Here is a 15,087-nt window from a genome sequence, read left to right as displayed (position 1 = left end):
GTCATAAATTAAAAAAAATGACATTCACAAAATTATGCAAACATAAAGCAGACATATCTCTGTTCGTCTTTAAAGCAGAGAAATTCAGATTTAGAAAATAGTGAATTTTTCAAAATATTCCGCAAATTTGGGATTTTTTAGATAAAAAAAATAAGTAAACCGTATCGACTCAGATTTACCTTTAAAATAAAGCACATTGTGTCACAAGAAAACAATCTCAGAATTGCTTGGATACGTAAAAGCATTCCAAAGTTATTACCACGTCAGATTTGAAAAAATAGTCTCTATCAGGAAGGTGAAAAATGGCTGTCTCCTGAAGGGTTTAAAGGACTTCCCCAGGACAATAATGGGATAAAATAAAAATAAACCATACTCACCGATCTCCCGCCTCTGGCGACAATCAGTGGGGACGAGTATGGTTTATTTTCTTAAAATTTTTATTCCTTTGTGTCCCTTTTTTTTTACAAAGTTTTTTTCCTGGGAAATCACTTTAATCACAAAAAGCATATACTCTATATATTCCAGTGATGGCGATGGCAGTATATACAGAAGAATGGATATACTTCTGATCACCAGAGAATTGAAGTTGCTTCTACCAATGACCACAAAGGAACAAAAACTTAGCTAATGAAGACAACCTAGTTTTGACAAAAATCCAGCGACTCTCAGCCCGAGCCATGAGATGCAGTCAGCCACCCAAATGGTTCTGACAGAGCAGCTCTCCAATCTGACACTTTGATGGGGGTCCCAAGTGGGGAGTCCTTCGCTATATACCCGGATAGGGCAGATGGACAGGGGCCGCCATGATACCACAATCTCTTTGAGTATTGCCATGACCACCAGGCAGTGGTGGGAAAGTGCTCTGTAGATCACCAAGAACCAGGGGTGCACTTAGCTTTCTGCTGCCTGAAACGGCGCCCCTTCCCCCTCCCATGGCAATTTCTTAACCTAACCTCTTTGCCACAATGAAAGCGCTCATTGCCCATGGCCCTTCCGCTGCCCCCCCCCCTCTTGCCCCTCCCTGGTGCTGCCTGAGGCGATTGCCTCAACTGGCCTCATTGGTGGTGCACCCCTGCCAAGAAGTATACATTTCCTAAAGCTTACATGATGTACAGTTGTGTTCAAAAAAATAGCAGTGTGTTTAAAAAAGTGAATAAAGCACAAAATCTTTCTAATAGCTTTTATTTCCATACACACAAATGCATTAGGAACATTACACATTCTAATCCAAATCAAAACATGAAGAAAAATATATCAAATTTGTGCTGTTCCTCTATAAAAAATGAAGAAAAGTGAATATTAGACTGTTCAAAACAAAATAGCAGAGTTTGTATTCTTCTTTACAAACTCAAACATTTACTATATAAACTAAAAGATGTTTGAAGATTTTGCTTTCCTTTGAATCACTTAACTAATATTTAGTTGTATAACCGCTGTTTCTGAGAACTGCTGGACATCTGTGTTGCATGGAGTCAACCACCTTCTGCCCCTGTGAACAGCTATTCCAGCCCGGATGATTGGACTACATTCCACAGTTCTTCTCTATTTCTTGGTTTTGCCTCAGAAACTGCAATTTTGAGGTCACCCCACAAGTTTTCTATTGGATTAAGATCCGGGGATTGGGCTGACCGCTCCATAACGTCGATCTTGTTGGTCTGGAACCAAGATGGTGCACGTTTACTGTTGTGTTTGGGGTCGAGAAACATCCCCATATCATGATGCTTGCGCCGCCATGCTTCACTGTCTTCACAGTGCACTGTGGCTTGAATTCAGTGTTTGGAGGTCGTCTGACAAACTGTCTCCGGCCACTAGACCCAAAAAGAACAATCTTACTTTCATCAGTCCACAAAATGTCTCTTTAGGCCGGTCAATGTGCTATTTGGCAAATTGTAACCTCTTCAGCACATGTCTTTTCCAACAGTGGGACTTTGCGGGGGCTTCTTGCAGATAGCTCGGCTTCACATAGTCGTCTTCTAATTGTAACAGTACTCACAGGTAACTTTAGACCTTCTTTGATCTTCCTGGAGCCGATTGTTGGCGGAGTCCTCGCCATTTTGGCTATTCTTCTATCCATTCAAATGGTAGTTTTTCGCTTTCTTCCACGTCTTTCAGGTTTTGGTTGCCATTTTAAAGCATTTGCGATCATTTTAGCTGAGCAGCCTATCATTTTCTGCACTTTATATGTTTTTCCCTCTCCAATCAACTTTTTAATCATGGTACACTGTTCTTCTGAACAATGTCTGGAACGACCCATTTTCCTCAGAATTTCAGAGAGAAATGCACTGTAACCAGCATGTACAACATTTGCTGCCTTCCTTCCTTAAATAAGGGCAATAATTGCCACTTGTTTTTCAAAGAATGATTGATCTCACTCATTGAACTCCACACTGCTATTATTTTGAACACAATAAGTGATTGAATTACACAGAATCAGCAGCATGCATGGCGTGACTGTTGGGTTTCTATTACTCTACTACACCTGCTAGTAAATTATTTGCCATGTAGAAATATCATTTCTACCAAAAACAGTGATTAATCAGGTTAGTGATGTCTGACTGCTATTATTTTGAACACAACTGTATGTACCCCTGACTACAAAGAAAAAAGTTGAATTTATAGGTACAAGATGTGGCAAGACCAGGTAATGGGATTACTGCTACCTACTGTAGAGGCGCAACAGGCATATGTGAAATTTAAATGGATTGTCCAAATACATTTTTTTAAGGCAGGAAAGCTATTATAACAATAACAAAAAGTTATACTCAATGTTTCAAACCCCCTCCATTTCAGTGCTGCCGTTCTCCCTCATCCAGATATATATTATTGACAGAAAAATGAAAATCACTTATAAAAGAACCAAATTTCCCCGTTCACATCAATTCCAGTACTAAACACCCTTTTACCTGGGCCGATGATCGTGCAAATGTTTGTTCCCGATCATCACCCTATGTAAGCAGGAATGTGCTGCCGACAATAGGCAAGCTGCATGAGGTGGCCAACTGTGGCCTAGTTGCCAACAGTTCCAAATTTGCAGGGACTGTCCCTAATTTTCAAAGACAGTCCTGGCATATTTGGGCTGTCCCAAGCATAAAATATCTGAACATCAGTATCTGAACAGGGGGAGGTCGAACTCCTGGCGCCCCCACGATTAACTGACTGAAAAGCCGTACACTTTGTAGTGGCTGTACCTGGTACTGCAGCCCCTTTTCAAGGCACATCCTATGCATCCATAAAGCTGGCCTCAATAAGCGTTACAACTCCATGAGCTCCCCCTAGTGGCAACTGCAGGCAATTGATATAGCTATGTGACAGAAGACAGGAAGAATTTCAGTGCCAAGCCCCCTCTCGGCAAGGGGTAAATGGCGAAACTACTAAGATTACTAAGACAATGATGTTTTGAACAGTGTTTTGGTGAGTGAAGGAATGTGGTCTTTAATAGGCTGGGCACAATTTCAGTAAAACCACTGAACCATTGCACTGGTCTACGCCAAAATCAAAGGGAACCTGTCACCAGGAAACTCACAGTTAAATCAGGCACAACTCCTTGTAGAGCTAGCTCCGCTGAATGTAATGATATCTTTCACTTAGGGCTCATGCACACGGCCGTTGCCGTATTGTGGTCCGCAAACAGTAGGTCCGCAAAACACGGGCACCGGCCATGTGCACCCCACATCAGGGATGTGGACCCATTAAAGTGAATCCGCAATCTGGGAGATGCGGTGCGTTGCGGAACGGAAGCACGGTTCAGAAGGCCATGGAAGCACTACGGAGTGCTTCCGTGGGTTTTCTGTCCGTGCCTCCGCACCGCAAAAAAGTAGCGCATGCACTACTTTTTTGCAGTGCGGACAGTCGGATGCGGATCCCATTCAAGTGAATGGGTCCGCAATCCGCATGCGGCGGCCCCACGGTCAGTGCCCGTGCATTGCGGACCACAGTTTTAAACCTGATGATATTTTTTGAGCCCACATTAAAGGGCTGAAGTAAAGGTCCAGCCGTGCAACGATTCTAAGTCAATTTGATTACACACAGGTTAAATCCGTAGTGAAGGCAAAGTGGGACAGTAAAGTATTTGAGAAAGTGCCTGTGACAGACCATTTATTGAGAGCATTTTGGAAGGTGGCCGAATCAGTAAATCAATAAGTCAGCTATTAACGGAAGCAAAGTACACAGGCCTCTGAGTCAGCTGCAGTGATTTATTCTAGATGCAGGTGAGTCACAGGATCCCAGAGACCGCTGCCAGCGAAAGGCTAAATTATAGCTATCTACAGGACTGATCTGATATGTGAGCGGTCCGCCGAGGGACGAGACACTCATCTTTTAATAAAGGCTTATTATGCCATTCCACTGAACACGATTACTGCCGCCATAAAATTGCAGTACGGGCAGTTTCATTAGGACTTCTGGTGGAGGCTAATCACAATGTAAGTCAGGGATCAGCAGAGACGAGCCGCGCACCGATCACTTACTGCTCCTGGATTCTCTCACTTTTTTAGGGTTATGTGTCTTACATCCGCTGCAATTAAGGGCTGATGCACACGGCACCCTTACTGTACCTGCATACGTCGCAGATTTTTTTATAGAGGCGTATGGAGGTATTTTCTGTTGGATTTCTATATCACATACAAAAAAAACATTTAAATTCGCGCCTAGTGAGGTATCCTGCACTAAAAAGAGCTGCTTCCAGGGCAGTATATGTCAGTGTGTACAGCGCCTAAAGAAGAACTCCAGAACTCTCACTAATAAGTGCCAGATCTGTGTGTCTAGGATGCTGCTGCCTTCCCCCTGCAAACTGCATTGTGAGTGTTTTTCTCCCTATCTACAGCCTGTTTCAGCTGGCCACCTTGTATATTCTGCCCCATCTCCACACATCGTGGTGCACAACCTCCTGCTGCTATCTCTAACAGAGAGAAGAGAAAAAAAGACAATGCAGCAGCACCCTGCAAATCAGATAAAGTACAATAATGCCATAGTCACAAATATTATAGTGCTAATGCTACGCCTTTTTATAAAGTGAGATGCTTGGCCAATGCATTTTGTACAAAACCATCTGAGCCCGTCTGCCGAACGTCAAGGCGATCTCTGTAAGACGGGTCCTAACACTAAATACTACCTGTTATGCACCATAATGGTCGCCATAAAGTTCAGGAAGTGTTGGATCCACATGCATGCTGCGTCCACTCTGCCTTTTACCATTTTTGGTGCCATAATGGCCTCCATTACAAGGGATGCAGGTACCAACATGCATGCTGAGCCCACTCCATACCTTTCCTTGTGCCAGACAGCTTCCAATGAATAAGTCCCGCATAGGCTGATTTTAATTAGTTTCAGTATAAGGCCTCATGCAAACGACCGTTGTTGTGTTCCGTGTCCGTTGTTCCGTTTTCCGTGATTTTCTGCGGACCCATTGACTTTCAATGGGTCCGTTGAAAACTCGGATAATGCACCGTTTGTCATCCGCGTCCGTGACCCATGTTTCCAGTCCGTCAAAAAAATATGACCTGTCCTATTTTTTTCACACACAACCGTTTTTTTTTTTGCGGTCCGCAAAAACGGGTTCCGTATTTCCGTGATCCGTGTCCGTTTTTTTGTTCCGTGGGTCTTCCTTGATTTTTGGAGGATCCACGGACATGAAGGAAAAAGTCGTTTTGGTGTCCGCCTGGCCGTGCGGAGCCAAACGGATCCGTCCTGATTTACAATGCAAGTCAATGGGGACGGATCCGTTTGACGCTGACACAATATGGTGCAATTGCAAACGGATCCATCCCCCATTGACTTTCAATGTAAAGTCAGGAGTCCCTATTATACCATTGGATCGGAGTTTTCTCCAATCCGATGGTATATTTTAACTTGAAGCGTCCCCATCACCATGGGAACGCCTCTATGTTAGAATATACCATCGGATTTGAGTTAGATCGTGAAAACTCATATCCGACAGTATATTCTAACACAGAGGCATTCCCATAGTGATGGGGACGCTTCAAGTTAGAATATACTACGAACTGTGTACATGACTGCCCCCTGCTGCCTGGCAGCACCCGATCTCTTACAGGGGGCTATGATACGCACAATTAACCCTCAGGTGCCTGGCTGGGGAGGAGTCAGGACTGGAGCAGGGCGCACGCAGGGCCGGGCCGACACAGAGGCTGGGGAGGCTTCAACCAGGCCACTGAGTAATTCAGAAAATACAGGGCCACGCCGCTCACAGGAGTACATTTATAAACTAATCAGTAACTTTAACTTTAATCATTGACATTGCTGATCTCTTTACTTGGATATCTTACTCTGTCTTAGCTCCGGTAACAGCAGGCAGTGCGGGGGGCGGCGATCACTCACTGACGTCACGCGCCTGTGCCGCCTAGTGGGAGGAGCAGGCGCGTGACGTCAGTGAGTGAGTGCCGCCCTCCAGCACTGCCTGCTGTTACCGGAGCTAAGACAGAGTAAGATATCCAAGTAAAGAGATCAGCAATGTCAATGATTAAAGTTAAAGTTACTGATTAGTTTAAAAATATACTCCTGTGAGCATCAGGGAGGGGGATCTGTGGATGTTACTGTTTAGGGTAGGGGGATCTGTGGATGGCACTGTTTAGGGGAGGGGGATCTGTGGATGGCACTGTTTAGGGGAGGGGGATCTGTGGATGGCACTGTTTAGGGGAGGGGGATCTGTGGATGGCACTATTTAGGGGAGGGGGATCTGTGCACTGTTTAGGGGTGGGGGATCTGTGGATGGCACTGTTTAGGGGAGAGGGATCTGTGGATGGCACTGTTTAGGGGAGAGGGATCTGTGGATGGCACTATTTAGGGGAGAGGGATCTGTGGATGGCACTGTTTAGGGGAGAGGGATCTGTGGATGGCACTATTTAGGGGAGAGGGATCTGTGGATGGCACTATTTAGGGGAGGGGGATCTGTGGATGGCACTGTTTAGGGGAGGGGGATCTGTGGATTGCACTGTTTAGGGGAGAGGGATCTGTGAATGGCACTATTTAGGGGAGAGGGATCTGTGGATGGCACTATTTAGGGGAGGGGGATCTGTGGATGGCACTATTTAGGGAGGGGGATCTGTGGATGGCACTATTTAGGGGAGGAGGGATCTGTGGATGGCACTATTTAGGGGAGGGGGATCTGTGGATGGCACTATTTAGGGGAGGGGGATCTGTGGATGGCACTGTTTAGGGAAGGGGGATCTGTGGATGGCACTGTTTAGGGGAGGGGGATCGGTGGATGGCACGGGGGGGGGGGGGGGGCATAAATTTTTTTTGCTATGGGGCCCATGCATTTCTAGCTATGCCCCTGTCTGAACGGGTGACATCTTTTAAGCCCCTAATGGCACAAGCCATTAGGGGATTAAATAAATACAATACTACTGAAATTAATGTAAAAACAAATGCGTTATTTTTATTTCCACTTTTTACAGACACGAGAAGAAAATACGTTGAGCCCTCAAGGATGGTGTCTGGGAGGGAACAGCCTGCCGGAGCTCTCTGGATCTGACATTGCCAGAAGCTGCCTGAATGCTCACCAGCCCCATTATCTGTAATAGAGACCGGCGGAGATTCGGCTGCAAACCTGGCAAATAGGACGAGAATTGGCCAGACTAAAACTGAAGTCAATTCCCCACAGAGACCTAATGTAGTGTACGGGGACTGTAATGCCCGTCACTACCAAAGGGTCACTTGTTGTGCTGTCGTGTCCCCTTATTTATGGGGAAGTTGGTATAAGTCATCTTTATAAAATGTAATGCTATGTATTTCCCTGTTACTGTGAAACTTGCAAGTACAGGCCTGCTAGGGGTGTCATTCCAGCTCTTAGTCACTAGAGGGAGCTAGGGAGCCCTAGTTTATATAAGGCCCAGTCAGGGAAAGGAAAGTCAGTCTAAAGTGGGAGTCTAGAGTTGGAGTTGGAGTCTGGAGTTGGAGACTAGACCATGTCAGAGTCTAGTCCAGGCCTGAAGCCTGTAGACCAGGAGAGGGTATTGCAGTCCCTGTAACCGGGTTCCAGATTCAAGGAGAAGGTTCCCCTCCTGAGTTCCCATATGCAGTAACAGGAATACCGCAGTTAAAGAGCCTGAGGAAGCTGAGAGAGAGACAGAGGCAAAGCTCAGAAAAGCAAGAGGTACTCAAGACAACAGAGGAGGTACTTGATAAAGATAAAACCAAGGATATACGCCAGAGCTAGGGTATCGGGCCTTGGAGAAGAGTTTCTATGTTCCAGGATCAGTCAGGAATAGAGTGCAAGCCGCCTGTACTGCAAGTCCTGTGTTTAACCCTCTGAAGTCACCTTGCTATATATATTGCCTGCATCAAATGTACTGCAACCAACTGTCTTCAAAGGAACTGCGCTTCCATCTATGTCCATGTATGATGACTACTAAAGTTGGAGTTCTGTTTTAACATCGCGTGGTTCCTCAATTATTCCTGCTATCGGCAAACGGCGTGCCACCGTTTAATTGGCACTGGCGTCACGAACATTTCTCATCATCACCTGCCCTTGCAGAGAGTCAGCTGTCTCAGGTTAGTGTCACAATTGCACTACAACACCCAGGAACATTTCTACACCTAACTTGAGTACGCTGCACTAAGGCTACTTTCACACTGCCGTTTCTGGATCCGCCTGTGAGATCCGTTTCAGTGCTCTCACAAGCGTCCCAAACGGATCAGTTCAGCCCCAATGCATTCTGAATGGATGCGGATCCGTTCAGAATGCATCAGTTTGCCTCCGTTCAGCCTCCATTCCGCTCTGATGAAACTGAGCCAAACGGATCCGTCCGGACTTACAATGTAAGTCAATGGGGACGGATCCGTTTTTACTGACACAATATGGTGCAATTGAAAACGGATCCGCCTCCCATTGACTTTCAATTTAAGTCAAAACGGATCCGTTTGCATTATCATGAACAAAAAAATGGTAATGCAAACGGATCCGTTCTGAACGGATACAAGCGTTTGCATTATAGGTGCGGATCCGTCTGTGCAGGTACCAGACGGATCCGCACCTAAACGCAGGTGTGAAAGTAGCCTTACACAAAATTGGCTTTTTTTTTTGTTGTATTCAAGGGGTTGTGTCATCTCAGACTTTGATGGTATTTCCCTAGGTTATACCATCAAAGTCAGATAGGTGCAGCTCCCACCTCTGAGACCTGCACCTGGCTGAGCACTGGCTCGGTTACCTCCAGCAGTCTCATAGAAGGAAATGAAGTAGTGACCGCGGTGCGCTCTTGAAATGCCATCCAAGTCTTAGATGACAGAACCCCTTTAATGCAACAACAATAGAGCAAAAAGCATTAAAATAAATGTGTTTTTGTAACATACTATTAAATATCACAAAGCAGTATTTGGTATCCCTGTAATCTTAATAATATAGTAAACATACAGTATTATTTATGGTGATTGGTGAGCGGCAGAAATACAAATGGTGCATTTTGTTTCCTTCATTTAACCCAGAATAAAAATTGATAGAAGTTAAAATCTTACTCATGTGTATAGAAAAACGACCCGAAGCAAAAAAAAAAGGTTATGGCTGTTATGATTATAAGTAGAGATTAGCGAATTTCTCAAAAATTCGATTTGGCTGGTTTGGCGAATTTTCCCCAAAAATGTAGTTCAATCCGAATTTATTAGTGGCGAATCGCATTAAAAAACGTCTATTTCCTGTCTGCGGAGAGCCTGTATAGTGGTGTAGAACACTGTGCCTTGCAGTAACACGCATAGGGAGTCTGCTGTGGTAGTGAAATAATACTGTGAGTCAGTATGACATGGAGATGACAGGCGTCGCTCCTGAGCAGGAGACAGTCTTCAAACAAAGATAGGGGAGATACATGGCAGCACATGCAGGAGGGCACCTGGAGCGGGCACTATAGGGTAAGCCTGGGGCTGCCATTACGTGAGGCACAATCACCAATATACAATGTATCTCCTTTCCACTGGGAAGGTTTCTTTTTCGAGATTCCCTATTTAGCCCGGTTTATCCCAAGTACGTGCGGTCCAGGAAATATGGTCGATGGTGCAGTGAGTTGGGGTCAGCCTAGCCGCGGTCCATCCAGAAAATGGGTCCGCCACGCTTTTTGTTGTAATTTTAGGCTTGTTTGCCCAGGTATAGTTATTATTATTATTATTTACATATATCTTTTTTGCCTTTCACATATAAATTTGAAAAAGAAAAACAGGAGACAAAAGCTTCATTGCAGAACCGCGCGCTAATGTTGCACATCAGTAAAAGTGTGATCTGGAATGTAAGCAATGCAGTAAGCAGCTAATATATAAGCAGATCATTCAGAGCATTACAACTCCCAGGACCCCCACTGTGCTGTAGGTGACACTAATCACATGAGATGCACCATGCGCACTAAAGGGGTTGTCCCACAAAAAATATACTGCATTTTTCAAAGCAGCCCCTGGATCTCAATACTTTTTTAATTGCATGTAATTAAAAATGTAGTATAGCAGTGAGCTATTTAATAAAATGTATCTGTATAGCGCCACCTGCTGTTTGCTCTTTTTGTTCTCTGTCTCCAGCCCTTAGATTCGCTATGGCAGTTAGGGCTCATGCACACGAGCGTATTTTCTTTCCATGTCTGTTCCGTTTTTTTTTTAACGGACCGTAGGCGGAACTATTCATTTGAATGGGTCTGCAAAAAAAACCCCACGGAAGTTACTCTGTGTGCATTCCGTTTCCGTATGTCCGTATTTCCGTCCTGCAAAAAAAATGTCCTATTATTGTCCACATTACGGACAAGGATAGGACTGTTCTATTAGGGGCCAGCTGTTCCGTTCCGCAAAATCCGGAATGCACACGGACGTCATCCGTATTTTATGTGGATCCTTTTTTTGCAGAACGCAAAATACATACGGTCGTATGTATTCTCTAACAGAGAACTGCAGCAGAAAGGACAACACCACTGAGAAAGGACACACTCCCTGAGCTGTCAGCAGAAAGGACTTGCCCCCCGAGCTTTGATAGGGAAAGAGCTGAAGCAGAAAGGACACCTCCTCTGACATGTGAGAGGGAGCTGCAGTAGAAAGGGCACGCCCCTCCTCTGAGAAAGGACACGCCCCTTGAGCTGCCAACTTGAAATACGTAAATCTAGCAAAGCAAATGGAGCAATGAATGGGGAGATCTCTGGATCCATGTGAGATACAGGGCTGGTTCTAGCTTTGTTGACAGATTGTACGATACTACACAATGGCTGATTTTCCTTTTTTTACATTAATCATGGGATAATTCCTTTTGGATGCGCACATATATTTATGGAGTTTTTACATTTTTGTAATTTTTTTCTTAATTGTTAGATGAAAATCTGTTGGAATTATGAAATGCAGGACACACGTGCTTTTTTTTTTTGCTATTGGTGTTTATTTCCGTTGCACTGATTTTTTTGGTGTTCATGGTGTTTTTTTTTTAAACGCAGAATGTTTGTAGCAATGGTGTTTTTTTCAGGGATTTTTGCATCCCCTTCTCTATAGGGGAAAATGATGTTTAGAATAAAAAAGCATGCTAAGAAAATAAAAACTATAAAAATGTACGTGTCATACAAAAAAGGCCTCTTGCACGCGGCCGTTGTGTGCCCGTGGCCGTATTGCGGCCGCATATGGCGGGTCTGCAATACACGGGCACCGGCCCATGTGCACTCCGCATCACGGATGCGGACCAATTCACTTGAATGGGTGTGCAATCACGGAGATGCAGAACGGAAGCGCGGATCGGAACCCCACGAGGTGTTTCTCTCCGTGCCTCCGCACCGCAAAAAAAATAGAACTTGTTCAACTTTTTTGCGGTGCGGACTGATCACGGACCCATTCAAGTTGAATGGGTCTCGATCCGTCCCGGCTGCCGCACGGACGTTGCCTGTGCATTGGGGACTTAAAATTGCGGTCCCCAATTCACGTTACGGACCCACAACGGCCGAGTGCAAGAGGCCAAACTCATGCATTCTTCCTGGTAACAAATCACCAAGGCAAATTCAGGTGTGTAGGAGTCTGGAGTCACATGACCGCGCACACGCAACACGTCAGCCGTTCTCTCCACCGCCTGTAACCCCTTGAGTTCATATTCAAATCATTTTATGCCTGAACAAAACCTACCAATGAAGTTCTTTATAATTATTTATATCTATATATTTTTTATAATTGTTGACAATGGATGACAACAAATATGGGTGCCATTTTCAACAGAGGTCGTCAGGAAGCTTCCCAAAAGTCATGTGTGTCAAATCTGTCTGGTGAGAGACATCACCCTCCCACATCTCCACATTTGCTACACAGAGCAGAAATAATTAAAGGGGCTGTCCATGGTTAGAAAACATGGCTGCTTTCCTACAGAACCAGCACGGAGTCTGTCCATGGCTTGTGTCTGCAACTTCAGCTCCACTGCAGTGAATGGGGCTGAGCTGCAATACCTCCCCCTAACTGGTGATAGCTGTGGCACTGTTTCTGGAAGAAGTCTTTTCCTAATCATGGAGAACAGGGATAGTTGCCGTCTTCTATACGTTTCCCCTGCAGCGCCCTCTGCAGGCAACTGCAGTATTATATGTGGCCATTTATATGAAGGGTTGACCACTGAGTACAGGTACAGCTCCAGTCCGCCATACTGTATGTTAGTGGCTCTCAGCGCTGGCTCATAGTAGGGTTCCTAAAAGAGGCGAGCCCCTCTACATGGACAGGCAGGGCCGCAGCAATATGTTTCAAAATTTTGCATTGAGGTTCTGGAGATATTTCTTGGTGGACAAGGGTTGCCTTTGTGAGACACAGATCCTGAGAATGAAGGGGCTACAGCTTTGCAGCCCCCTTACTATATTGCCCAATACAATGATGCCTCCGGCCATCCAGCTGTGCAGAGAACTGCAGCCGCCCCCATTCACTTGAATGGGTCTCGAGTAATGGGGCACATATATGTCAAGTGTTATGTAACGCCCCCCACCAGGCACAACATTCAGTTTGCTGCAGGTACCACTTGATCCTTTGACTTGGGTGAAGTAAAGCTTACAGCGCTGCCATAGACCGTTCATTTATAGGAGAGCAGTAACATCGAATCCCTGTTCTATGAAGCATGACTGCGGGGGGTGGGGTGTGAATACTTATCTTAAAGGGGTCGTCCAACTTTTTTTTTTACCTGTCCCCAGCAGAAAAAAAATCACCCTCATCTGCTCCCTGCTGCTTCATTCCTGCTCCCTTCGCTGACCTTCCGTTCCCCATCCTGTAAACCTCCGTACTGATTGTCGCTGCAGCCACGGACTGGCCTCAGCGTTGACGTGTGCCCAAGAGGTATGTGACCCAGCACGCACTTGCAAGAAGTTTACAGGATGGGGACCAGATGAGCAGCGAAGGGAGCTGGAACCGAGCGGGAGCGAGCAGGCTGGGAAAAAAAGTTGGACAAAGCTTTTAAATTAAAGTGCATAAAATATATTTATTTGGTCAATGACGAAAAATGTAGATTATATGGAATGCGAAATCTCACCCTTTATAAAATCCCTTCTGCAACGTCGGGTCTGACAGGAGTAGAAAATATCACGTGCACTGTAAAAAAATGGCGCGGAAGGAGAAAATTGACAACCAAGAGCCAACGACAACCGACCCTTCTATAGAAGTGCGCACGCAGTGTACGGGCTCATGCACACGACCGTATGTATTTTGCGGTCCGCAAAACACGGATGACGTCCGTGTGCATTCCGTATTTTGCGGAACGCAACAGCTGGCCCCTAATTGAACGGTCCTATCCTTGTCCGTTATGCGGACAATAATAGGACATGTTCTATTTTTTGGGCGGAACGGACATGCGGAGATACGGAAATGGAATGTACACGGAGTAACTTCCGTTTTTTTTTTGCAGACTCATTGAAATGAATGGTTTCGCAGGAAAAAAAATATGGAATGGACCCGGAAAGAAAATACGTTTGTGTGCATGAGCCCTAACTGTGGTGCATGTGCGGCCTACCCCTGACCCGTATTGGCATCACTGGTCATCATAGCTTCAGGTGGCGTTGGTCATTCTATATCATCGCCCCCCCCCCATGGTGCTGATAATGAACAGTTAGGCCACTTGCACACGAACGTATTTTCATTCCGTTTCCGTTCGTTTTTTTTTTGCGGACCGTATACGGAACCAGTCATTTCAATAGGTCCGCCAAAAAAAAACGGAAGGTATTCTGTGTGCATTCCTTTTCCGTATTTCCGTTCCGCAAAAAAATAGAACATGTCCTATTATTGTCAGCATAACGGACAAGGATAGTTCTGTTCTATTAGGGGCCAGCTGTTCCGTTCCGCAAAATACAGAATGCACACGGACGTCATCCGTAATTTTTGCGGATCCGTTTTTTGCGGACCGCAAAATACATACGGTCGTGTGCAAGAAGCATTTTAATAGGACGCAATATTAGTTCCACCCCGTGCTCTCCAGCTCGGTTACTCATTTATAGAACCTGCTCTTAAAGGGATTTATGATCTCCGCAGGTGCAATGAAAGAAGAAAAGCCATTATTAAGACGGGAATGCGAACAATCCCCATACCTTCTTTCCATGAGCCGCTCCCATGCTACGAGGAGCTGGAAATCCAATCTCCCCCCACGGAAAAAACGCTGCAGCTCCTCACAATGAGCTCCTTGACTTTCTGGGAGTTGGCACTTTGCAGAGTGTGTATTGTCCACCCAGACTCTGGAAAGGCACGGACTGCATGGAACGCACAGCCGCTGGCCCCCCGACAGCTCCACTTTACTTTACCCAGCGAGGAGGAGAAATCAGCAGCATCTTAAAGGAGAGGAACATTTTCGCTCGTCTTTTGGCAGAAGAGGGAACAGTCTTTTCCGGGGTGAAGTGTTCACGCCATGCACAATAGCACCTTTCATACAGACCCTGCCGTTAAGCCGAAAGGCTGGACAAGATTAGAGTAATTGCTCCTGACAGCCCAACATGTCACCGAATGCCGAGCAGTTTGTAAGAGATTCAGGAAACGTTGGTCGTAGACACAACCGAATGGTAATATTGTCATTCCGCCGCGTCCAGAACAAACGATGGGAGAAGCTCATTAGCTATAAGACTAATAGCTATACATGGACCGCCAGTCCCTTACTGTAAGACATCCTTCTATGCAGGAATGTAAGCT

The 15,087-nt window shown here is 45.4% G+C and overlaps 1 protein-coding gene across 1 annotated transcript in view; it reads right to left on the bottom strand.

Annotated features, from left to right (window-relative positions):
• The window catches only part of FAM107A (family with sequence similarity 107 member A), a 162,897-nt gene extending 148,362 nt beyond the window's left edge, over window positions 1-14,535 (bottom strand). The window contains exon 1 of the mRNA XM_040408331.1: window positions 14,496-14,535. Within this exon, the coding sequence (XP_040264265.1) occupies window positions 14,496-14,519 (24 nt within the window). The 5' untranslated portion in view covers window positions 14,520-14,535. The remainder of the gene's footprint in view (window positions 1-14,495) is intronic.
• Between the last annotated feature and the right edge of the window lie 552 nt (window positions 14,536-15,087).

This window comes from Bufo bufo, chromosome 9 (genome assembly GCF_905171765.1).
Source record: "Bufo bufo chromosome 9, aBufBuf1.1, whole genome shotgun sequence".
NCBI lineage: Eukaryota > Metazoa > Chordata > Amphibia > Anura > Bufonidae > Bufo > Bufo bufo.
This window is presented reverse-complemented; position numbering and strand designations above follow the sequence as displayed.